Genomic DNA, 25,223 nt, shown 5'->3' on the forward strand with positions numbered 1-25,223 from the left:
GAGAATGAAAACAAAGAGGTAGACATCGCGGGCCCGATGGCACGCGCTATTGAGACTGTTGTCTGGGACAAGCCATTGGTGGCTCCAAGTGAGCGTCTGTTTGGTGCAGAAGCTGTAACGAACATGAATATGCAACCTAAAATTCAAAGGGGGAGATGTAATTTGGGAAGGAAAAAGAAGGCAGAGGAAACTCTTACCATAGGCCATATCCAGAAGGGACAAGAGTACTAGAACAAAGACGATGAAGACCCACACTATCGGGGACAATCCGTATTGTCGGGCAAGGAGGCTTATTATAGGGAGCAAGAAAAATACAGGGACCATTGTCGAAATTGCGCAGATATACACACGGCGTTCGCCAAAGCAGCGGACTATCTTTGAGAAGTAGAGCGCTTGAAAAATTCCGCTTGCTGCCCCATATGAACCGATGATGTAGCCAATAGTCGCCGGGGCAAAGCCCAACCCGCCAACAGATAGTGGCATAGCCAAGAAAAGAGGGAGAAGGGCGGAGATGGCGATATTGAGGAAGGCGAGGGCCACGTAATTGGAAACCGAAAGAATGACAGGGTAGGTAAGGACATCACGAAGGGGTAATGGTTCATCGAGTCGTGGGCTACTGGCAGAAGTGTCATCCGACGTGTCTGCAGGCTCAGCACTTCTGTGCTTCGAAGGTTGCTTTTTTGGAACAGTCTGTTTGGTTCAGAGTTAGCAGTATAAAACATATTGGATTGAACAAACCTCTTTGAAAAATATCAAAGCGATCGTGAAAGCGATCATGACGAAACCTGATGTTGCAACACAAGGCAGAAAGTATGGATACGCCTTCCAAAACGAGCCGCTAAACACATTTGGGAAACGCTCATGAGGACGGGAAAGTGACCCTCCAATAAATGGGCTGCGCAGGGAGGGGCAGGCTTGGGTTACAGGCACGTAAATCTAGGAGTGGGTTAACGTACCCCAAAGTTGCGCCTAAGCCCCAGACCACGGGCATGAGTGCAAAGCCTTCTGCCCTATTTGTAGAGTCCGTAAGTTCTCCCATGACACTTTTCATGACGCCTGCCAGAATCAGGCTTAGAAGAGCTGATACAGGAAGCTGGAAGTGGCGTACCAATGTTCCCGTTTAACAGACCTGTCAAACATCGACTGCAAGATTTGACAAGAATCAATAATGATAGGTCGCACAGAGAACAACGTTATATACCTGATGATGAGGGCCGTAAAATTTCGAGAGAGACCAAAACAGAGCATCGATATCATCATGCCTGATAACCCTATCAACATTACAGGTTTGCGGCCAATATGGTCAGATACACGGCTCCATTGAAGAACAGTCAAGGCTTCTGTCGCAAAAAAGAGTGATTCCTAGCGGTACCATTAGTAGATAATCCAATTAGGAGGACTGATGTGCTCAACGATCAACCCAGCATAGTATCCAACTTTCCTCTTGTCACCACCGATGATATCTAGTTCGCTGACCAGCTACCATGTAGAGTTCAAAAAATTTGAAGGGCCAGCGAAGTCATCTAACACACCTGGTTGATATATGGGTAGATAGATTGGCTCGTCAACGGTTCGCAGACTTGAAGCAGGAGTATGACAGCAATCTGGAGCTTGGGGAGCGGTGTGGCTTTGCGTTGCTTTCGGTCAAGGAGGGGGGTCTGTTCGTCAATTACCGTGTCGCTCATGGCTCGGTGTTGGCTGGTGGTGAGCGCTTTAACCGAAAAGAAGCTGAGAAGAAAAGGTGGACAGGATACTCTTAATCAGCTCTTAATAGGAAAGCCCATAAGAATTCTGATCCCTAATAGGGACCAGCATGCCCCAAAGCGATAGGTCAGGTGTCGCCGAGCAGGGTACTTGAATAGAGAAGGCTGACGTGGAGTGACGGTGAACAAACCGTGAACCTGAGTTACTTTACGATGACATGTTCCAAATTCCACCATGAAGTAAAAACGGCGGGCCGGCGGATCAAACCTCGTAAGGCAGTTTCGGCCAAGGTTCGGCTGCTATCTTGGATGTTTTACATAATTTGAGCTTGAGTTTGAGGCGACCCTTGAATTCCCCTTCTTTGCATACTCTTTTGCATGTAGGTCTGCAATATTTTGCCATCTTATCTGAATAGTCAGCATAGTGCGAGGACCTGACATTACATTGGAGTATGCACTGATTTGATTGTTTCACTTTCAAAGACTCGACGTCGATGAGTCTGTTGTATTTATTGCGACGCATCATCGCGCCTCATTGCGCTTCCAGATGGACGTCATCAAAATCGGAGGTATCTTCAAAGCCAAACTAATTGAGAGTTCGGCGGTCGATTGGCCAGGAAACGATCGTTTATGTATTCCTGAATGGCAGAACCTGACGAGGAAGTTATCATGTATTATAACGCACTCAGAGTCAATGACCTGTATCCGATGGGTAGATAGTTGAACCTTGAAACTCTGGAAATTGAGAAGATTTGTCAAAAGCGTCAAAGAAATGTTGGCGAAATGGGCGATAGATTCGGATAGAACCAAGATAGAACGGCGTTGAGGAGAGGCGTTGTCCATTTTATTGCATCCGCGGTCATGTGGTTCAAAAGAGTTGAAAACTTGAACCTGACAGTGACGCTCAGTGCTCACCCCGCAATACCACCGCCGACAAACGCAACAATCTGGATGAAGACAGAGACGTAGTTTCACGTCTTTCCGCAGATACTCTGGCCAAAGCTGACGAGATCCCTCTAATCTCAGAGAATGGCATCACCAGATGCGTTGGCTATTCACGAAGAACCTACAGAGGAAGTCGAGATCATTGACCTAACCGGAGACACAGAATCGGAGTCGGAAGACGACGAAGACGAAGACGAGGACGAGGACGAGGACGAGGAGGAAGACGATGGGGAGGAGGAATCTGCTGACGAATTGAACTCTGACGGATCGGAGGTGGTGATTCATCTAAATGAAGAGACCCGAACACAGTTGCGTAACGCGATATCCACGGTCTCCGAGTCACGATTGCGTGAAATGTTGAAAACTTTCGTGGGCACCGAATTAGCCGTTGAGGCGGCGCTGACAAAAGAACTCATAACGGTCAGACGAGACACGCACGCCGTTGTGCCGCGCTGGGAAACTTGTGCGACCTGCGGAGTGGAATATGACATCAATCTACCTCGAGAAAATGATGAATGCACTTTTCATCCAGGTACGTCGTTCAATCTAATTGTATTATTCACTCGATCATCGAGGTCACAGGTGTACTGCCGGTCGACGCGAAGACAACTGACGAGGGCCTACAAAGGCCGCCGGACGAAGTCGAAAACCTCAAATGGACTTGTTGCAGCAAGGATGGGGGCAGCGTAGGTTGCGTTCGAGGCGAACATAAACCTTCAGAACCATCGAAGAAAAGAAAGCGTGAAGAGGCTTAGTTTTTGTGTAAGGACCTTTTAGTCCCCTGGTAGAGTTTTTTGTAGCTCAACGAACATCTGCAGCTCTTGATTTTTCTTTGTCTTATGCCACTATTGTTTCGCTCTGCATTTTCATTCCCCTCAGCGTCTTTCGTGGAGACCGACTCGTCATCTTTCAATGATCTTTGTTCAAAATAGCTTGGCATGGCTTCTGCACAAATTAGGACTGAGGGTGCCTTGCAAGCCGTCGTCCGGAATCGGAACGACTGTTTGTAGCGGACCTTCTGGAACCTCGAAGACAAAAAGATGCCACAATACACAATTCCTTTATCTAACTGCCTTTTATCTTGAACACGCACCTTTCTCCTGTAGCGCCAATTGCCTTCCGCTTCATCGTGCGCTTACTTGTATCGTGCTGCTTGAGCCACACTGGCGCAATTCAAGATGGTCAACCTCTACCCGCTGACGGAAAGCCACTATGACTCCGCCTCACCCTACCCTCCCACCACCGACTCAGACTCGGATTGTGCCTCGGAACCTAGCAATCTAGGGCTGCGAACATCGATTGCAGCTGTGCCTGAGGCCAAGCTTCGCGCGATTTTGCTCAAACTGGCGGATAGCAATCCTCGATTCCACCGCGCTATCATCAAGGAAGTGGCCGCAGTTCTCCCATTCAACGATTCCCCACCGACTACGCCTACAATGGCGAGACATCGGCGGCCCCGTCGTAAATCGCGACGCGAATCTAAAACCCACGGAATGTCACACAAAGCCGCTCATCATGATGAGCGCCGAATAACTGTCAAAGAGGAGGAAAGGGAGGTCAGTGGCTACCATCCAGGTGTGTGTCATCCCTTTGAGTTATGTCATGGATGCTGGACTTTGCTTTGTACTTACATAGGTCATCTCGAAAATGAAGTCTACGAGTTCCTATCTAGGACTCCGGATGGGCTCGCCTTCAAGGTCGTACGCACGATCACTATGTGGAGTTGCTGTGATGAGGATCAATGGAGTCCCGGATGCGTGGCAATACCACCGCCCGCAAGCGATGGTGGCATCGGAAGGAGGTCGAGTGAAGGCTTCCTTGCTGATGTTTTCCCAGACTCAGTTCTGGAGGTGTATGGTGATCACACAACGACCCCAAAAACCGCTCGCCCATCATTTCGCGCCGTAACCACTGATTGATGATCGATGACGTCTATGATTGTCGTCTTTACTTCGCGGCTAAACTTACGCTTCAAGACTTTCTTAATATCCCTGCCTCGCTTTCGACCTTTCTTGAAGGGGTATTAATTTGTTTACGCCTTTGGTTGCATCTAATGTACAATTGATCTGAATGAAGAATAGATATTTGACGGGGCATTAATTGAATTCTGCCACCTCATGACCCCTCGCCCCTCCAGTAAATCCGGTACCATCTCGGTATTATCGAACTTGACTCGGACGAAGCAACGCTCGAAAGATGGGAAATGGTACTTGGGCCTGCAGTGCGGCGTGAGACTTCAGACATCGACTGATGCTCCGGCGAGGTTAGCTAGGAACAGACGTTAATGTACGGCGTAAGTATTAGAGGTCCATTGAATTACTTACCCCGGATGTTTGCCTTTCCAGGTCGGTATCAAATACTGCACTCATCAAATTTGTTGTTTCAAGGTCGGAATCCTCAGCGGAACGAACCGCAAAAATCGCATCAAATATTTCTGTTTTTATGTGCCCACTGCTGTCCCCAAAAATTTGGGTGGAGTTTGCGTACTCGATGAGATGGAGAAGCATTCGTGTGGTGATGATGCCCAGTGCAGCGTGAAAAGGACTGGCGATCCGTCAAACGACGGTCTGAAAAGGTAGAAAATCTAGCGTACCCAAATCCAAACCATGGAATGCGAGTCGCTCCCTGCAAGAATCAATGATCAATCGTTTAAAATAGTTGGCGACGGGGGGCGCACGTACAACAACCATCAAGTTGTTGAAAATCAGCAAACTGGTGACACTATAGACATTTGAACAGCATAAATAAATACTTCGTTGAATACAAACAAAAAATGGGAACTCACGCAAAGAAATAGAGGATGTTATCGTGGAGGAGAACATCTGACAGCGTCACGCGCTTCTGGAATCGTATGTGATCGGAACATGTTTTGTACGTCTTGTAAAGCGCAAAGCAGAGGAGTACACCCTCAAACACTGTTGCTAATAAAAAAACGAATATAAGCCGATTTGGATTGAAAAAGCCGAAGGGAGAAAGTACCCGGAACCCATTGAGCCCACTGTATCCCACCGTTAATGGATGGGCATCCAGGAAGCGGTAAATGCATCGCGCCTGCGATCAAGGCCCTCCTGCGCAGGAAATTATGGACCATGATCCATAAGAAGCTTCCAATGGAACCCAAAAACAATATGCCATTGAAAAGAGCTATCTGTATTGGTATCCGCAAATTAGTTAAATTTCTAACCATACAAGTGCTAAGGCTGACCTTCTTCGAGCACCGATATAATGCGTAGATGCGGACTTGCATGACAATTTCGATGGACCATAAACTAATCGCACCGGCCAGCCGGGTGATTGGATCCATAGCCACACACCTGATACGAAGGATGATGAAAATGTGAAAGGCATCCTTGGCTACGGGCTTACAGGTCATCATTGACAACGCCAGGTCGAGCGAAGAGGTGTATTTGGAGAGTGTCGAAAATCAAAAGAGCGACCGTATAATAACGAATCTTGAGGGGCATAATCAGCAACGGATTAGAATGTGTTTGTTTATATAAAAACAACTGACCCATAAAAACATTATCTTCCCAAAGCTCCACCGCTGGGGCTTCACGACACTTGTCAACTTAACATTACGGCTTAATCAAATAAAATACTGACCCAAACTAGTTTCATCTGTGGATTTTTTTTTAGCAAGGCGCATAGAAAGAGAAAGCGACTCGCCGTTGCGTACCTCGTCATAAAGGGTCACAACTATTGTTACCACTTGTTTTGAATCAAGATGAAGAGTACGGCAGAAAAAAGCTTACGATAGTCATGGAGAACCCATGTCAATGACGCCACTGATGACAATTGCTTCAAATGAATTTACGGTCGCCAAAGTTCATGGAACACTCACAAACAACGCGAAGGGGAATGATGTTGAGAGAATATAGGTTGATAAACGTGGAGACTTCGTCCATATGCGATAGCCAGGTGTTTGAACAGAAATGTGTAAAAGTCGAGGATTGACTAACGCCACGCCAGGTGGGTTAATAAATGGAAGATGTTGTGTAGATCATGGCTATTCTTAAATAACTATCTCTAGCGCCAGGAACCGGCTTCAACCCCTTTTCCTCGGAGGCAATGTTGCGGTGTCCAAGCGTATCAGCCATGATCGAGCGGCGATAAACAAAAGCATGAATCCCTGGTGCGTGCGTGTTTTGAATTTGAATCGCTCTATAATTTGCGTCCAACACGGTCTTGAAAAACTGGTGGGTCGAGGATTACCGAGTACCATCGCTTTCAAGCCAAGCTGAGAGGGATCTAGGGCAAGATAACGTTCGAGATAACGTCAGGGTAAGCGTCGAACTGGTAGGCGTTGTATGTTTTTACTTGGTGATATTTGGCCGTTGTCAGTATGTTGTGGACAGTCATAGGAGGTGCCCAAAGTGTATGTACCCAAGTATAACACTTTGAGGCGCTCGCATAACAAGATGCACCTCTTTGTTGTTCGTAACTTCTTCCAGCTCGGATCTGTTGTTAAATTATTATGGATTGTTGTAGAGCATTGTTGGAATACCCATATGATATCTTCCTTTTTTTTTTTTTTTTCAACAGCAGTCACGGTCTACGTTGTGTAAACTGTGCGGGCCCACGGGGTGACGGGGCTATGCAAGCAAAAATTGATTGGCGGGAAGAGCCGGGAAGATTCGCAAGATCCAGTGTCAAACGAGTAAGAAGATCCCGGGGCGACGGTGTGTTGACATGTTCAACTATGAGCGACGTCATGCCGGGCTCTAGTCTATGCCAATTTTGACAATAAGCTTCTGTGCTTTACTTAGACTAGAGATTTCATCTTTCGTATGCTGAGCGTCCAATTGTGCGAGTTGCCTGAGGAGCAATGTATTCAAATTTTTCTTGCTTTCGCCAAGGCAAGGCTTCCTGGGAGCGCATCAGTGAGTCTCTCGGCAGTAGATGTATAAACTTGGTACTTACCGACGTGAGAGTCGCGCGGCGGCCGTGAATCAGCCAGGAGCACAATTGCCGCTCTGAGATCTTTTTAGAGATAGATGACCTGCACGCACTGGTGAATGCCGCAGATTTCAAAACAGCTATTGGTGTGCGTATAATTAGCTGACACCATACCAGAAACGGTGATGTATCAAGGATGTTTGTTTGTCGTTTTTTCTTTTCTGTGGAAGTTCGGGACCGAGCGCGGTATTGACTTTGCTGAGGAGGGACGCATAGTAGAGCGTCAGCGGGTGATAGTATAAGCGAGAATAAACCAAGAATAAACAGGTAACAACATTGTGCGATTAAGTACGCGCCTTCAATTTCCTGTCAATTTCTCAACCAAATCTCAACAGTCTGTCAAAGCTATGGCTACGACACCTTCGATGAGGAGATGTATAGCGAACAAGTTGGAGCTACGACCAGTTCTACTCAAAAGTTGGAATGCGCAACCTCCGAATCTTAGGCTTCCCTGTATAGACTATCTTCCGATAGGCAAGCCCATTCCGTCAGCAGCCCCGCTTTTCGGAAACCTTACTCCTCCTTCACGCGTATCTCATTGCGTTCGCCGGTACCCACCACTCAAGCTTCTGTCAACTTCAAAATCAGCATCCCTGATTTCATTCTGAGTTTGAGGTACCCTGAACAATCACGCCCGAATCGACGCTTCAAATAGGACAGCAATATTGCTACACGTTGGGCTTCACAAGTTCGCCAGATCGCCTGCATTTATGGACCGAGAATCAGACTCGCGGTTGGCTGGATGGAGCGTAAAGGGGACAATTTTATTGTGTAGGAGCACGATCTGGGCTCATCATGCTTACCGTGAATGGAGTTTCGGTGTACCCCGAAGAGTCCGAATTAACGCTTCTAGACGCTACTTTTCAGGTCTCAGCCAACCGCTTCTGTCGATAATTGTCTCTACGATCCAAAAATCGGTCCGAATGGGAGGTACTGGACGGCCCAACATTGCAGTGTGCACAACTTCAACATAAAAATTTCCAGCCAACAAAAGAGTGGTGTTTCTTGAACAATCCCAACGAACGCTTCTTGATGCAACAATCCACTCTCCATAACCTAGTTGACATGCACTCCAGTCAACGACTTTCGTTGATCGTTGCAAGTGCGTACCAAAATTCGATGAGAGAATTAGTGACTCAACTCAACCCGGATGGCAGGTACAAACAGAGCATACTTGCTGGGTAACCTGAACATCAATTGCACAGTACAGCGATCCCAGTGCCGTGTCCCGTCACCTCCCGGACTGACTTGGTTTTCTCTTCTAGATACCGCACTTCAGGCTCCACGAGCTCGCAAGATTTCTCAACGCACTCCAGCCCGATACGTACTGCAGGTTGATCCAAAGCGCTTTTGGCCCGAAAGGCTTGGTGTTACCCTGTCGACCCTTCTACCTCAGGCTTCACGAGTTCGCAAGTTTTTCGCGCACTTCAGTTACCACAATCCGATCCAGATTAGTGACTCAGCGCCACCTGGAGGAACAGTTGCATGCTGTTAACGATGCACTCAATCAGCTCTCCCAGCGACTGATCGTAATCAACTGCTTACTCTACCAAAAACCGGTGTGCAAGTCCAACAGCACAAACAAGGCCAGCTTCCAACTGATCACGATGTCTTTTTTCCGGCTTTCATACTGGTCAGTTTTTCTCGCTAGCTTTTTTCTTCTCCAAAAAACTGCGATGTATCATTGGGTTCACATACAGGCAGGACAACACCTCGCAATACTCAAAAATTATGTATGATACACGCAGACGTTAAATTACATCCCTGTCATGTCTTGAAGTGTGGTGAAATTATAGACAGCAAATGGATATTCTGCTATCGGAAGTGGCGTCACTGTTGTCGTTCCTCAGTAATGGCTGGTGATAGGAAGGGGACTCTCTGCCAGAAAGGGTAAGAAACAAAAATTTCCTTTCGTTTCCGATGACAGGGAATAATTGCCTTCCTTGAAACTGCAACCCGTTTCGAGGAATCGAGGGGAGGGGTGTAAACAGATCGTCATGGAGCATTGTTTTCCGATGACGCTTGGAAGCTGTACCGTGATCACGATGACGAGAAGGCCCAGTGGCAGGAGACTTGCCGTCGCGTAAATTTCCATAAAGAACGTATTTCCACCAATCGTGGAATGTATTCAAACCAAGATGCATGTATGACATCAGAGGATGCTCGGGGGATGGTGTCGGTGCGAGTAGCATACGCGGAGCCTGAGGCCAAAATCGGGGGTTGCAATCGAGAGGTACAGATCCAAAAGGCGAACTTTGCCATCTGCGATGAGAACTTGACCGGTACTGATACCAACGAATAAACAGCCATGTGCTTGTAGCCTCGCGAATGTTTCGTAGACAAGGGTGCGGTCGCCAAGGGCAATGGTTCGTCCCCAAGCAGCTTCGGAGACGATTCCCACTACTTCTCCGTTGCGTCCAACCAAATGACCATAAATTTCGAAAGGTCTAAATCTTGTATGGCTTTTAGACCGTGTATCGCGCCTTCCACGCGTTTTGGCCACTGGAACATCTAAAAATCGTGTAAATTTGTTATTCTCCAACGAATAAATCTTGGGGTTCCTTACCTACAGGTTTCCCATTCCAAACACCTCGTCTTTGCGCCGCATCAACCCACTTGGTAACTTCGATTTCATCTTCGTGAATCAAGGTCGCCCAAACCTTTCTTGGACCGGAACCACGTGGCACCCCGACTAGGACCCCGAAAATTTTGGGCGACTTATCGACTACAAAACGAGCACCCGGGCTAGATACAGCATTCAGAACGTTAAAACTAGTTTCAAACCCATAGAAAACAAGCCCAGATCATGTCTGGGACTGGCGCAAAACCCAGGACACAGACGACTCTGACGAGCAAAGGTAAAATGACAATCACACGACATGCCCAACCTGTCGAAGCAGAAGCACAACCACAAGAACGGAAAAGGACGAGGGCGGCTGGATCGGCGGAGATAGAGGGGAACAATCAGGAGATTAGCGATGCCGAAAAGGGCAAGATATACCTCGAAGAGACGCTCACATTCGTACCAGCAGGCGTGACGCCCACTTTGGACGCACTCTCGACAGCCCTCTTCCAGATAGCGGCTATGCAGGGTATCGGACGCCCAGCAGTCAACGCGGTCCGCGCAGTCGCATATCTGTTGAAGGAAATCGAGCTGGAAGAAGTAACAAAGACCATCAGAAACATCGCCAATACGCAGTTCGGCGAGATGGCGAGCGACCTGAAAGAGTACACGGAAGGTCTGAAGGAGAAGGTGGCGGAGGAGCTGGAGAAGAGAACGGAGGCGCTGGAGAAGAAAACAGGGGAGTTAGTGGAGGTAATGGAAAAGGCGGCACAACAGGCAGGAAGTATTGGGGGCTCAACTTACAGGGACGCACTAACTAGGTCGGCATCTGGAGCACCGCCAGATACCAATCCCAGGCTGGCGGCGAAGGAGAGCATCCGACAGCGACAGGCCCTCATCGACTTACCCAGGGACTCAAAGCTCAGAGACTGCGCCAACACGGTTCTTGTAGGCAAGTTCTCAGAAGCGATGGGAAAGGCAACGGGCCAGAAACACAAAATGAGATCGGCGTTGAAGCTTCAGAACGGTGGGATACTGGTGGAAATGGTCACGGACGATGGCACAGTGTGGCTGGCTTCCAAGGCGAACGCAGAGGCCTTCCTGCGGGAGCTGGGGGAGTCAGAGGCCTCTTTCAAGACGAGGGCATACAACGTCATTGCCTACTACGTGCCATTGAGCCTGGACCCCAGCAGCGAGAAGGACAGGAAGGAGATTGAAGAAACTAACGGAATCCCAACAGGTGTACTGACGAAGATTAGGTGGATCAAGCCCCCGATGCGGAGGCGTCCCGACCAGCGCCTCGCCCATGTCATCATCACCTTCTCGGACGCGGACACAGCAAACAGGGCAATAGTCAATGGCCTGTCGATTTGCCACAAGAGAGTCTCGGTAGCGAAGTGCAGGAAGGAGCCTATTCGATGCCTCAAATGCCAGGGATGGGACCATATCGTTGCGGAGTGTGTGGTCACAAAGGAGGTAAATGTATGCGGTACTTGCGGGGCAAGGGACCACTGGACCAGCAAGTGCAACCAACAAGGGGTCACTTACTGTACGTCGTGCAAATCGGACGACCACACCAGCTGGGACCGCGGATGCCCGACTTTCCTCAGGAAGGTCGACGAACTCAACGCAAGGGACCCAGCAAACGACATTCCCTTCTTCCCGGCAAGAGAGACATGGACATGGTCTCAATCCTACCCTTCGCAAGGCCGACGAGTCCCACCGGCGGAGATACAGGTAAACTATGCTCAGACAGGCTCACAGAAAAGTAGATACAGGCAAACACAGCTAAACTTCGACTCAGTGGCTCCAGGTGGGAGACCGTACACCAGGGAAACGCGGATGCGTCAATGATCGAAGCCACCTGCAGCTAAGTCCCCCCCCCCCACATTTCCCCAATCCAGAATCCCCAGAAGCCCCTGCGGCATTGAGCGACGGCTCTCCTCCCACTGACAGCTCCTCCCCCGCAGTTATTGTCCATGTCTGAACAACCGGAACAACGGCCAACAAGACTACGGATCCTACAAGTAAACTTAAACAAATCCCAAAAGGTGCACTTGGAGTTGTATAACAGGGTATCAGGAAAGGAATGGGACATCGTCTTGGTCCAGGAGCCGCACATCACCTTCACAGGAAACATTAGGACACCAAACGGCTTCGTGTCAGTGGCACCAGCGGACCGATACAAGGATGGAGCTCCGGTTACTAGAGCGGTCACTTGGGTCAGCTCGGCACTGGCAACAAGCTCATGGAAGATAATGAATGTCCCTGGAACTAACGATGTTACGGTTATACAGATGACAGGCGCTTATGGGCGGCTAACGGTCATCAATATCTACAACGACTGCATGCACTGCAGAACACTACGCTCTGTCCGCGAGTTCTTACGCGTAAACCAAGCGGAAGTTTTGTCGAGGGAGGATGATCACTTAATATGGGCTGGTGACTTCAATAGGCACCACCCGATGTGGGACGAGGAAACGGACGACAGGCTGTTCACGGCCAAGGCGTTGGACGACGCGGGACGATTGATCGAAGCACTGGCCGACCTCAATCTGAAGATGGCGCTGCCGAAGGGTCAGCCCACCCTAGAACACATGGTAACGAAAAAGTACTCACGCCCTGACAATGTGTGGTGCACAGAGGAAATTTTTGACCTGATCATCAGATGTGAGGTTGACCCTTCGCTAAGGCCTCCAGCCACTGACCATTTTCCCATAGCTACTTACATTGACCTGCCACAGACGCGCTCAGAGAACAGGACGTCCTACAACTTCAGAGCGGCAGATTGGGAAGACTTCCAAGAGAACCTGGCAATACATCTCCTCGAGATACCACCACCTCAGCCAATTACTACAGAACAGCAATTCCGGGAGGCGGCTGAAGGCCTGACAGCGGCGTTACAAGACACTATACGCTGCAGGATCCCGGAAAACAAGCCCTGCCCGTTCTCGAAAAGGTGGTGGAACAGCGATCTCAGCTGTCAGAAGACTGCGATAAAGAAGCTAAGTCGTCTCGCATACAAGTTCAGGGCCCTTCCAGATCACGCATCACACACAGAGCTACGGAAGGCCAGGAACGAGTATGGTGAAGCTATAGTAGAAGCCAAGCGAGGACACTGGGAGGACTTCCTGGAGAACGCAGCTGAGCAAGACCTTTGGACGGTGAATCATTACTTCAAGGAACCAACGGGCGACGGGGGAAAGTCAAGAGTACCTACGCTCAAGGTTCCAGGAGAAGGCGCAGCTGGGCTACTACGGGAGATCAACACTAACGATGGTAAGGCAGAAATCCTCGCGCAAGCCTTCTTTCCCAAGAAGCCCGACCACTCCAGAGTGCCGCTGAACTATGAATATCCGGAGCCACTCCCACCACCGCCTCCCATCACCCTGGAACAAGTAGAACGTCACATAAAGCGGCTATCTCCGTTTAAGGCGAGTGGGCCGGACGAAATCCCAAATGTGGTGCTCCAGAAGTGTTTCGAACACCTCTCAGAGTATCTAGTACATCTTTTCAGAGGCGTCTTCGCGCTGAGAACCTACTATTCAGGGTGGCAGGAGTTCACTACGGCGGTGCTGAGGAAGCCAGGTAAACCCAATTACGAAGTGCCAAAAGCTTACCGTCCAATAGCCCTGCTATGCACGATTCCGAAAGTACTAACGGCGATCGTAGCAGAGAACATCAGCCACCTGGTGGAGAAGGAGTCTCTGCTGCCGGATACGCACTTTGGTGGACGGCCAGGACGCACCACAACGGACGCCATCCACTACCTTGTGGGCAAGATCAAAGCGGCTTGGGGTAAGAGGAGGGTTGCTTCGGTGCTCTTTCTAGACGTCGAAGGGGCCTTCCCGAACGCGGTTACTGACAGACTAATCCATAATCTGAAGAAGAGACGGATACCAACGACCTACGTCAAATTTATCGAGAGGCTCCTACAGGGGAGGACGACCAGGCTCAAATTTGACGATTTCATTTCAGAACTCATCGACATCGAAAACGGAATAGGACAAGGGGACCCAATATCTATGTTACTCTATATCCTTTACAATGCAGATCTGCTGGACGCCCTTCAACGTTTGGACGAAGATGCCATCGGCTATGTGGACGACGCACTGGTCATAGCGACAGCCAAGACGCTAAAGCAAACGACAAAAGCGCTTAAGAGCTACATGGAAAGGAGAGAGGGCGGTTTCGACTGGGCAAAGGACCACAATTCGAGGTTTGAGATTAGCAAGGTGGCCGTCATGCATTGCCAGCCGAGGGTGAGGAAGGATGGGGATAGGCCGAACCCAGTACTCCGGCTAAGGGGAAATGTGGTAAAGGAGGTGGAGAGCTACAAGTACCTGGGGGTACACGTCGACAATCAGCTGAGGTGGAAGATGCAGGAGAATGAGGCCATGGCGAAGGCGACTTTCTATATACTTATGTTTCGCAGGCTAACCCGCACAAGTTTAGGTATCAGGCCCAGGCTCATGCGACTCTTGTACATTTCGGTGGCCATCCCGAAGATGACGTATGCACTCGATGTATGGTATGTGCCTCTGAACAAGAAGGAGGGCATGCGGAACAACAGTGGATCAGTCAGAGCGATGAAGTCCATGGGTAAGATACAGAGGATAGCGACAAAGGCAATCACGGGGGGACTGTGGACTGCACCCAACGACCTGCTGGATGCGCATGCCGGGGTTCTACCTGTGAACTTGCTGCTGGAAAGGATTTGCCACGCTGCAGTGGTACGGATGGCGACTCTACCAACTGGACACCCAACGAGGGCTATGATTCGCGGATACAGCAAGACGCCGGCCAGGACCCACCTTGCCCTGATGCAGAAGCTAATCGAGTGTTTCAGGATCAGACCCAAACACTTCGAGACAGTGATGCCAGACACCAGGCCAACTACCTACAAGAGACCGTTTTCCGCCAAGATCGCAGGATCGAAGGAAGATTCTATCAAGGAGGAGGGTCTGGATGATGCAGACATAAGGATATACACAGATGGTTCGGGGTATGAGGGACACGTGGGGGCTGCAGCAGTGTTATACAGGAAAGGGGTTGACAAGCCAGAGAAGACGCTGCGCTTTCACCTGGGGCCTCTGACGAAACACACAACCTACGAGGGTGAGGCCGTTGGGTCCATTCTTGTGGCGTGGATGTTACAGGGACGGCCTGAGGTGGGGAAGGCAACGGTGACCAGTTACACTGACAGTCAAGCGTTCATCAGATCAATGGGAGCGAGGAAGACGAAGCCGGGGCAATACCTCGTAATGGAGTATCTGAGACTGACGGAAGCGATGACTGACGGTACTGATGTCCCCATCCAGACAGGTACAGACAAATTCGCACTCAAATGGGTTGCAGCGCACAAGGGGGTAGCGGGAAATGAGAAGGTCGACGAAGAGGCGAAGAAGGCAGCGCTAGGGGATTCGAGCCCGTGGGAGGAGTTACCGCCATTACTGAGGAAGCGGTTGCCATACAGCGCCACGGCAGTCAAACAAGAGTTCACAGGGAAATTGAAGGCAAGATGGGCGGAAGCGTGGGCGGCCTCTCCGTGTTATGCAAGATTTCAACACATCGACACAGACTTCCCATTCAACAAATTCCGGAAGATCAGCAACAAGCTATCAAGGCCGCAAGCCAGCCTACTAACACAGATATGCACAGGACATATCCCGCTTAACAGCTACCTTTTCAATATCAAGAAGTCGAGGGTCAGGCGATGCGATGCGTGTTGGGAGGCAGGACGTTTGGAGATCACAGAGACAGTGATCCACTTCCTGTTCGAGTGCCAGACTTATGCTGCAGAATGCTATGACATGGACAGAGCCTTGGGCCGCTATTCAAGGGACCTCAAGGGGATCATGGGGAGTATGAAGAGGATAAAGGAGCTGCTCAAGTTCGTGGGCCGGACAGGGCGCCTCAAGAAGTCGCTAGGGGATTCAATAGGTGACGTCTCTCAGTTGGAATCTGAGGAAGGTTGACAGATAGCACATTATATTCACAGGTTGTACACTACATCAAGGAACGACGTCTGGACAGACTAGTCGGCTCTCTGCCGGCGGGCTCGCCCACAAAACCCCCCCTCTATCTTTTACCTGCATCTCAGCTTGCGGACATCAAGCGATAAACACATACTGCCAGGCCGACAGCGCTCGACAATCAATCAAGCCAACGGCAGCAAAGCACCAACAAAACTCACTTTTCCCTGACTGCGCTCGTCCCGTATTAGCTGTACCCTTCGCATGGCGATCGGGTACTTGGAAGAAGAAACACACCACATTCAGACTGCATCAGATAAGCAGAGGGATACGAGACTACCCCGCTCACCATACCGACGTGTTCCCAAACGGCGTTTCTGTGCCGGGCTGTGTGGGGGAATGAACGCCTCGGGCGTGCCTTCACCAGTACAGGGGACAGTCAACGGGGGTCAGGTATAAGGCATTAGGGGCCTTAGGTAGTCTACAAAGTTGTAAAGTCTGACATGGGGCCTTGCCCCAATAGACTATAATTTGACATTAAAAAAAAAAAAAAAAAAAAAAAAAAAAGGTCGCCCAAAGTGGACAGGAAATATTGGGCAGGGGCCTCTCCTTCTTAACAATTCGATAGCCCCCAGAGCCTCGGGTCAAGTATCCCCAATTAGTTTTTCCAAACTCTATGCCACTCAAAAGGCTTTGCTGAAAAACGACTCGACAGCGCTCAGTCGGATTTCTGATTGATGAGAAAAAAACATACAATTAAACCAAGTTGAAAATTCTCCTCTTCTACTAGTTTATAGTGGAGTGCATTACTATTAATCCAGTTAGAATTTTCAATATCTTGAGCAGTTTCAGCCTCGATGACCAGCAGATTACCATCTTTCCAAAGTACATAGCGATGGGTTTCCCAGCCACCATGTTGCGAGAAATTACTCCCGACGGGCCTCCCATCACGGGTGTGTATTGACGGTGAAGTTTCGCGTCCTGTGGGCAATTGGTGTGGCGGGTCACAATCTGTGGGTCCAAGTTGTATCTGAGTTATTGTTTGTGTTAGTTTTCTGTTGACTCGACCCTTTGAACCACCACTGGAATGACCCAACATGCCTCCATCAGCTGTCCCAATACTATCAGTGACCAGGAGTTTGATAGGCTCTGGAGCCATGTCTGGAACAGTCAATGGTTTTTCAATTTTTTTCAAAAATGTGCATCTAAGAAGTAGGGTACTTTACCCTGACTACATATGTAAAATTGTAGATCAAGAGCAAAAGTTGTTCAATTTTGACAGATTTATTTTCAATTTTGGATAGATTTATTGTAACACAGTCCAGATATTGATATAAGTACAACTCTTTTGCACATGAAGCTCAAGGCAATGTCAGGAAATATTAATAACATACCAGTAGCTCATGTATCAGCATTTGATAGCAGTGCAACAATATTTTTTACCTGTTGATTCTTTTTTTGTTGCCTGCTGGATGGCAACATGCCATTAGGAAGGAGAAGTGTATGTAAAGTGCTTCCACATACCCTGAAATATTTTATTAGCATTGACTCATACTTTGATGAGCAATTGCATTGAGTAGAACTGACTTTATATGCTCAGAACAACACAAAATTTCTTCCCAATGGTTCAAAAATGCATTCTGGGTTCAAATTGGAGTATCCTACAATTTATCACAAGTAAAGTGAGCTATTCAAATATTTTTCTGGCCTGTGGCACATAACACGACAAGAAAAGCCTGTAGGGAGGTGAACTGCTTGAGCAGCTGCCTATTTGGGTGTTAATCCCAATCGGGTGTTAAAATTTCCCAGGTTGCAGAACTACATTACTGTGATTTCAGACATTTTGCCTATCAAATTTTACTGACCACATAAGTAGAGGTAAACATAAAATACAGGTATTTTTTTTCTCAGCCTGCGGCGCAAGTTATGGTTTTGTGGAAGATTGTGTGTGCTAGAGGCTGCCTGCCTATTCGGGTGTTAATTTTGATGGCAATCCCAATTGGGTGTTAATTTTTGATTGTTCCCAAACGGGTGTTAAATAACGCCCGATTAGGCGTTATTTTGTTCCAGACATGGCACCTGAGCCGTTTGAACCCTGACAGTTGCATCACCTATCAAAATTCTGACAGTTGGATGTGACTTGGACGTGACAGCCATTTCAATCTCCCGAAACAATCGACTTCGACGACCGGTACGCCTCCGTCAGCTTCCACCACTGTTCAATAAAAAAACTAAAAATATATTCATGTTCATGAGATACACATTCACCACCACACAAAATTTGGAGGCCCGGAGTGTAGCGGTTGTGGCATAATTCAGCCAAAGGTCAAATCGTTTCAAACTCCTGGTCACTGATAGTAGCTATACCTCTCTCAAGTAGAACTCTGCTTTTCTTTCCGGCCTTGTTTTGGGACGGCGGGCGTTCGTCGTTCTATACAAGATTACCCACTCACCTCGAGAAGGCCCAGGGTACGTATAATTTCCTTCTCATCCTTGTTCTTGAGCTCGATATGTGTGCTACATCAGGAAAAAGAAAATGTTTATGTAGTTTGCACATCATATATGTAGCCTTCATTCTTCTCACAATATACCCAGTAGGCTGATATAGACATGGTAGACATTAGTAGATTATATGGCATGTGCTAGTAGTCCTGATATCCCATCAAGCAAACTCAGTTGAATCAGTTGCCTGAGTTTACCTTGCACTATCATCAGTTGCACAGGTAGTATTGGCAATTTGGCCATCTGAGTTCTACTCCCATGCAGCAGCACCCTGCAAATTCCAGGACAAAAGTCTGGCTTATAGGCTCCCATTGCTAGTATACTTAGTAAGTAATAGCACACATGCAGCAAAATATTAATCTTGTAAAAATCGTGTATGAGATACATAAAGATCAAGCAAGTGTTGGAGGAGACATAATGGTAACGAAGATATGGCTTGAAGAAGAAAGTACGCACATCATGAAGAACGCGGTTGGAACGCGGCAGTCAGCAATTCGTTTAAGTCCGTTGAAACTCCGACATCATGTGATCATGTTGACTTTCGTGTTTCCCAACACGGAAATTCATTGCTCTTCCTTCCCACCAGTCAACAAACGACCTCCTCCCTCGACGAACCAAGGACGAACAGCCTCTTCTCTCGACAAACGGCCTCCTCCTTCCCTCGATGAATAGTCTGCCCCCTCCCTCAATGAATGGTCTCCCCCGTCAACGAATGTGGCTCAAAGTACTCTCCATCCACGAACAGCCTCCTCTCTCGACGAAGGGCCCTTTCTGACGAACAGCCTCAATGAATGTGACTCACAGAGAACCCTCCCTCGACGACCAGCTTCCTCAAGAACTCTCGATCTCACTCGCGATTTTGACGAAGACGCTCGCTGGCACGATGGGCTCTTTGCTGAGTATTCATCAGAAGCAGAACAAACTTGTTAGTGCATTTTCGAGGCCCTCGTAGAGGTGTCTGACATTTTTATCTAGCAACTGAAGGAGCTGGAGCGTTCCAGTGAGGCGTTGCGAGTACCAAACGTGCCAAGGAGTAAATTCGTGTTCAAGCGCAGACCTGCTGCTGCTGCCACGAATTTTAGAAGACCACCCTCCGAAACAAGTTCAACGCAAACCCTTCCTCCTCCTTTACAGACACAAAACGCGCCACCACCACCACCACCACCCGCGGCATCAACACATCTACCCCTCCCCCCCCACTCACACTACCACTTCACTCGTGAAGACTTACAAAGCCATCTAGCGCCATCCGACCTGTCGATCTCGGATCTGCGTTGATAGCGGCATGTTATGGTGCTTTGGTGTCATCAGGTATGCTTCGAGTTGTTCAAAGCTTCGTGCTTCTCTTCCTCATGCTGCCTTATTCAGTTTAGGATGCACGCATCCGGCTCCTCCCTCCCTCGGCGAATGGTCTCCCCCCTCCCCCAACAAATGGCCTCTCCTCCTCACGCGATCATGCAATGAATGCAGGTATGCTTCGAGTTGTTCAAATCTTTGTGCTTCTCTTCCTTATGCCACCTTATTTAGTTTAGGATGCACGCCTCCAGCTCCCCCCTCCCTTGACGAATAGTTTCCCCCACTCCCCCAACAAATGGCCTCCCCTCCCTCACACAATCACGCGATGAATGGCCCCCGCCCTCCCTCGACGCACGGCCTCCTCTTGCCTCGTTTCCGGGCTGCCAAAGATTGGGTTCATGTGGAGCTTTTGAACTGGGAATGATTAGTCTAGATAAATCTGAGTAGTTGTTTGATAGTTACATTTTGCAATGCATTTTTCCATTTTGCGACTCCTATGCATGTGTGCCAAAATAAACATTGTTAGTAGATCAGGTAGCTGCTGTAGGCATGAACTACCCAGTGCTACCTTGAAGTGTTGAGATACTACTGGTATCTACTACGATACAAGGAAAGACTACTGGTGCCTACCACAATGCAAGGGAGAACTACCGAAGCAACTCATGGGGGGACTTGTATACCAGTCTATTATAAATACTGTGGCTATATAGAACTACTGAATCAAGTCATTTTTTCCTGATGTATCCAGGTCCATCTTAGTCCACGCTGAAATCGTACATGGGATGTCCTGCAAATCCTGGTGGTGCACTTTATCCTACTCGCAAATAGTCAACTTGAATACAACTGCAACGGCAAAGGTATGCCACCACTGTTTCAAGAAGAAAAAAAATATCCAGTCGTTGCGTGAGTAATTCACTCAGTCTGAGACGATCTATTAAGCAAGTGCCTATTAGAACTGGATCTGTCAGTGCCAATCAGGGCGGTAGCGACGCCTACCGTTCTTGTCATTCTAGCCGCTCGTAGCTTCCTTTAAGCTGACTGGTGGGCACTCTGCGTTGTGCAGAACTGGATGACGCTTTAGCCCTGTCGCCTGTGAAGCTGTAACTCCGACATACAAAGTCTTGGTCTTGAACGGCTTGATTCCATTCAGAGTTTGGGGTGCCCTGAACACTTACGCGCTCGAGTCGACGCGTCTACTAGAGCAGAAGTATCGCTACAGTTCGAGCTTCACAAGTTCGCCGGATCGCCTGCATCCATGGACCGAGAACCAGACTCGCGTTTGACTGGATGGAGCGTAAAGGGGACAATTTTAACGTGTAGGAGCACTATCTTGGCCCATCAAGCGTACTATGAATGGAGCGTGGGTGTACCCCGAAGAGTCCGAGCCAACGCTCGCTACCTTCAGGTCTCAGTCAGCCGTTTCTGTCTCTCTACGGTACGAGAATCGGTCCGAGTGGCAGGTGTTGCAACATTGCAGTGTGCACAACTTTAACATAAATCTTTCCAGCCAACAAAAAGTGGTGTTTTTTGAATAATCCCAGCGAACGCTTCTTGATAATTACACTCCATGCTCCACAACTCGAAAGTTCGCATACACCTTAGTCAACCACTTCCTTACCAAAATTTGGTCCGAGAATCAGTGACTCAACTCAACCCGGATGACAGGTACTAGACGGAGCATACTTGCCTAGTAGGGCTGGGTACTTGAACTTCAATGCACACAGTACATCAATACCAGTGCTGCCGTGTCCCGTCACACTTCCGGTCTGAAAGGCTTGGTGTTATCACGTCGACTCTTCTAGATACCACACTCCAGGCTCCACGAGTTCGCAAGTTTTCCCGGCGCACTCCAGAAGTTCGATACGTACCACTGGCAAAGTCCGATCCAAATCAGTGACTTCAGTGGCACTGTACTCATACGATACACTCACGGCCAGTCAGCTCCCCCAGCGAAGGCTGATCGTAATCAACTGCTTACTCTACCAAAACCCGGTCCGACTGAATAACTATCAACTGCTCGGTGCGACGCGTCACGCAGGTGGCACTGGACGGAACTTACTTACTACAACAACACGGGGCGTAGTCACTGACTCGAACTCCAGCGCGGCCGACGGAGCATACGTGTACCAAGCAAGGGCGCGTGGTGCAGCTTCCAACCCAGAAGGGTTCTCCCGTCGGTGAAGTTAATTATGGTGTTCCGTCTTTTCGTGATCTTACAACAACCTGTCCAAGTATCTTTTGTATACCAATGGCGTATCTGTTCTTATCTGTTCCGTTGTACCACGTACTTACCGTACAGCCTCATCTTGTTACCCATTATCCCTGTACTCGTCTTCAAACGCCTAAATACGTCATTCTATAAACAGCACATCCTCGGAACGGCGCGCCGCACTCTGACAACTTCGCGGTCATCTGATTCTTCGTTTACGCGCCCTGCAGCTTTATTTACCCCATTTACACACCTGCGCCCGCCCGCAGTCAGACATTTCTCGAGTCAACCTGTCAACGAGTCACTTACGGCAGCGCCAACTAATGATCATTCGAGTCATCATTTACGATTGGGTACGGGCGCTGATTATCGCAAAGGACCAAAGTAAGAGTAATCTTAGCAAGTAAAGTAGTTGGTGAATAATCGTGTGTCGTGAGGTAGGTAATACAATTGCATGTGTGGAGGGTACAAGGAAACCAGAGTAGTAGTAGTGGTGGTAGAGACAACAAACAACCTGAGAATGAGAACAAAGAACACAAGAAGACCTGCAACTTTGCAAGGCATCAATATTAATAAGATAGATGAAAAAGTCCCCCGTGGGTGTCGTGCGGTGTGTAGGTAGGCAGTGTGGGAGGGAGAGAGGAACGAAGGAAGGGGGAAACGATCCACCGAGCTATACAGCTGAATACAAACAACATTCCGATAGTCCTTGGTTGATAAATTACTCCTTGGTGGTGAGTGGGATTCACGTCAATGTCGATCACGCTCCGCAATCCACCATCTCCCAATCGTCACCCTTGACAACGACCCAAGAGTTGGTCAACACCGGGAGGGCACTGCACCCCTTCAGTTGCTGCGGAGCCAGGGATGTTGGGGCTGGGGGTGCATCCGCAACAGTGACATCAGCCATGACCACATCCCCGTCCTTCTCGTGCTGATCCGCAACGATACGTTCGAGCTCCTTGGTTGCGGTCATGATGGACAGCGCGAGCCTCGGGCCCATGTGCAGAATCTTCCGGCCCTCTGGGGAACATCGCATGCGCGTGATGATAGCTTTGCGGTATAGGTCTGGTTCCGCCTTTGAGCGGGGGAAGACTGGGCGGCCGGGGAGGGCGGTGCGGGTGGGTGATAGTGGAGAGGAGGAGCGGAATGTGCGAATCTGAACGACGGGATTAGATACGGAGGGGAGGATGATTTGTGTGAGTAATGGGCATGGTGGTTGCTGCTGGCGACGTGGCGTTCTTGATCTCCCAGTTCTCTGTGGTGCGGGCTGAGGCTGTGAATGGGGCGAAGGCTGGACTTGCTGCTGCGGAGCAACGTGATTGACATGGGGAGGATCTATGTGTGTAGTGGGTACATCGGCGGCGCGTTTGCGGCGCTGGCGCTGGTCTTTGTAGTACTGCAGCGTACGGTGGTAGGGTACAGGGGCAGGTGGCGTTGGGGTGGTGGATGAGGAAGCCGTTGTGGACATGGTGGGCAAGACCAGCAGCGTCTCTGTGCGGCGTAAGGAGCCCATTTGTGCAGGAGGCTCTGTGCGTTGAGCTTTAACGGGCCTTGGGTTGGGTGACAAGGCTGGGCTGGGGTAGCAGAAGGAAGAAGTACGCTTTCGGGGAGGGGAGGGCTGCTGGGGAGCGGGTGAGGGGAGAGTGGATGCAGAGGACTGAAGCAGAGACATTTGTAGGAGTGGCAGCCTTACCTTTGACTCTGTCCGAGTTGATATCGTGGCTCAGAACAAAAGCGTACCCAGCCTGGGAACAAGCAAAAACACACAACAAAACATAACTTTGTGTGAAAGTGACTCACCTTCCCTTTTTTAGTCAGCCAAACACGGATCAGGAGTGGCGGTGCTCCACATGGCCACACCTTCCCTTCCAAAGGTTTCATCGCTTCATCTCAGCGTTGTGCGGGTCGGCGACCTGAGGTCACAGTCACCAACCGTAAATCGTGAGAGAGTCACCAAAGGTCGTCAACGGTCAAACGTTCGCAACTTTGCGCGGTGCCATGGGGTCCTACCTCTGGGCATGTGCTATATCGCACTGCACGGTCTTCTAACGCTGCACAGTTATTCCTACATCATATTCTGTATCTACCACTGTTCTAGATTCCTCTATATCATGTTCCGTATCTACCACAATCCATTTTGCGTGCTACTTGTGACAGTTGTTCTGCGTCACCGACCTTAGGTCACAGACTCACAGTCAACTGTAGATCGTGAGAAAGTCAAATCCACCTCGAAATCTCAGAAGTCTCTACACCTAAAATTACATTACATAATATATGAGGACACCCCTGGCACCCCGCAAAGTCGCGGTCGTGTTTGGTTGCGAAATGTCACAGTCAGTGACAGTCGGCGACTTTCAGAACAGTTGCGCAACCGGCACAACGCTGCTTCATCTCGTTTCGTCTTTGGTAGCAGTTGGTGTGTACACACGCCAGATAAATTTGGACCACTGAAAGCTGGTTCAAGAACCAACTGATAGACGCACGAACAGGCTAAAGCAAACAGGGTGTCAATAATACCTGGGAAACGTGTTCATCGTGAGGCGATACCACAATGACTCGCCCATTCCGCAGTACCTGGATACCCGTTCGAGCACGGCGGAGGCGGGATCGTCGGGATTTGGTCGGGTGTAAGGCGCATCACTTGATCAAGGCAGCAATTCGCGGAGTTTCTGTATGCTGCACTGACAGACCGAGACAATGAACCGGTGAATTGAATTCATCCACCGCGAGTCCTGTAGTCACAAAGACAGAAAGAGTCAAATTGACGTCGGCCGGTATTCTGAGAGGAGAACAAGGAATACATACAGAATGAACAGGTTGAATGTTGTTGTGCAATTGAGACCGGCGTGAGGAATAATAAGGACTGGATATGCCTGACGAAGGAAAACAAAAGTACGAAACACAAAAGATAGCTGGGGGACGTGTCGAACAGCACACCCACAACTTCAAACAAGTGTGGGAGCTGAAAAGTATCCATCTAATCTAATCTGGCCTTCTGCCCAATCTTCCAAGTTCTTATCTCCATGCTTTCCCTTATCACTTGAGAGAACGCCGCCTCTACTCCCCAGAAC

At 49.1% G+C, this 25,223-nt stretch overlaps 7 protein-coding genes across 7 annotated transcripts; 4 read left to right on the top strand and 3 right to left on the bottom strand.

Moving 5' to 3' along the window:
• Positions 1-2,732: 2,732 nt before the first annotated feature.
• Positions 2,733-3,479, top strand: LACBIDRAFT_294117 (uncharacterized protein; the record flags this gene model as incomplete). Its single annotated transcript, XM_001880547.1, has 3 exons — positions 2,733-3,180; positions 3,231-3,410; positions 3,467-3,479. 2 exons carry the CDS (start codon positions 2,733-2,735, stop codon positions 3,401-3,403), a joined length of 621 nt encoding a protein of 206 aa, XP_001880582.1. The 3' UTR covers positions 3,404-3,410; positions 3,467-3,479.
• A 196-nt stretch (positions 3,480-3,675) lies between these two features.
• On the top strand, positions 3,676-4,775 carry LACBIDRAFT_296896 (uncharacterized protein). Its single transcript, XM_001880548.1, has 2 exons — positions 3,676-4,223; positions 4,284-4,775. The coding sequence occupies exons 1-2, from the start codon at positions 3,827-3,829 to the stop codon at positions 4,565-4,567; spliced, it is 681 nt and encodes a 226-aa protein (XP_001880583.1). The 5' UTR covers positions 3,676-3,826; the 3' UTR covers positions 4,568-4,775.
• Positions 4,764-6,553, bottom strand: LACBIDRAFT_296897 (uncharacterized protein; the record flags this gene model as incomplete). Its single annotated transcript, XM_001880777.1, has 13 exons — positions 4,764-4,916; positions 4,973-5,192; positions 5,242-5,273; positions 5,330-5,369; positions 5,434-5,569; positions 5,628-5,796; positions 5,854-5,962; positions 6,015-6,100; positions 6,160-6,198; positions 6,252-6,266; positions 6,325-6,344; positions 6,401-6,433; positions 6,490-6,553. 13 exons carry the CDS (start codon positions 6,551-6,553, stop codon positions 4,764-4,766), a joined length of 1,116 nt encoding a protein of 371 aa, XP_001880812.1.
• A 3,203-nt stretch (positions 6,554-9,756) lies between these two features.
• LACBIDRAFT_296898 (uncharacterized protein) lies at positions 9,757-10,392 on the bottom strand (the record flags this gene model as incomplete). The annotated part of the gene is made up of 3 exons (XM_001880778.1): positions 9,757-10,115; positions 10,171-10,329; positions 10,389-10,392. 3 exons carry the CDS (start codon positions 10,390-10,392, stop codon positions 9,757-9,759), a joined length of 522 nt encoding a protein of 173 aa, XP_001880813.1.
• Positions 10,393-10,410: 18 nt separating this feature from the next.
• On the top strand, positions 10,411-12,021 carry LACBIDRAFT_296899 (uncharacterized protein; the record flags this gene model as incomplete). The annotated part of the gene is made up of 1 exon (XM_001880549.1): positions 10,411-12,021. The coding sequence occupies one exon, from the start codon at positions 10,411-10,413 to the stop codon at positions 12,019-12,021; it is 1,611 nt and encodes a 536-aa protein (XP_001880584.1).
• A 5,016-nt stretch (positions 12,022-17,037) lies between these two features.
• On the top strand, positions 17,038-19,922 carry LACBIDRAFT_326742 (uncharacterized protein; the record flags this gene model as incomplete). Its single annotated transcript, XM_001880550.1, has 10 exons — positions 17,038-17,095; positions 17,743-17,824; positions 18,038-18,086; positions 18,296-18,333; positions 18,523-18,611; positions 18,711-18,736; positions 18,866-18,970; positions 19,231-19,358; positions 19,449-19,569; positions 19,620-19,922. 10 exons carry the CDS (start codon positions 17,038-17,040, stop codon positions 19,920-19,922), a joined length of 999 nt encoding a protein of 332 aa, XP_001880585.1.
• Positions 19,923-21,738: 1,816 nt separating this feature from the next.
• LACBIDRAFT_294118 (uncharacterized protein) lies at positions 21,739-23,824 on the bottom strand (the record flags this gene model as incomplete). Its single annotated transcript, XM_001880779.1, is given in 7 exon segments — positions 21,739-21,810; positions 21,919-21,984; positions 22,004-22,089; positions 22,233-22,296; positions 22,403-22,439; positions 22,459-22,469; positions 22,928-23,824. The coding sequence occupies 7 exon segments, from the start codon at positions 23,822-23,824 to the stop codon at positions 21,739-21,741; spliced, it is 1,233 nt and encodes a 410-aa protein (XP_001880814.1).
• Between the last annotated feature and the right edge of the window lie 1,399 nt (positions 23,825-25,223).

Source organism: Laccaria bicolor, genomic scaffold, assembly GCF_000143565.1.
Source record: "Laccaria bicolor S238N-H82 LACBIscaffold_11 genomic scaffold, whole genome shotgun sequence".
In the NCBI taxonomy this organism is placed as follows: domain Eukaryota; kingdom Fungi; phylum Basidiomycota; class Agaricomycetes; order Agaricales; family Hydnangiaceae; genus Laccaria; species Laccaria bicolor.

What these genes read in the sequence shown, in the direction of transcription:
- LACBIDRAFT_296896 (XM_001880548.1), top strand. Translation starts at nt 3,827, where the DNA reads ATGGTCAACCTCTACCCGCTGACGGAAAGCCACTATGACTCCGCCTCA. An exon ending in GGTCAGTGGCTACCATCCAG is followed by an intron (nt 4,224 to 4,283) that starts GTGTGTGTCATC and finishes GTACTTACATAG; the next exon opens with GTCATCTCGAAAATGAAGTC.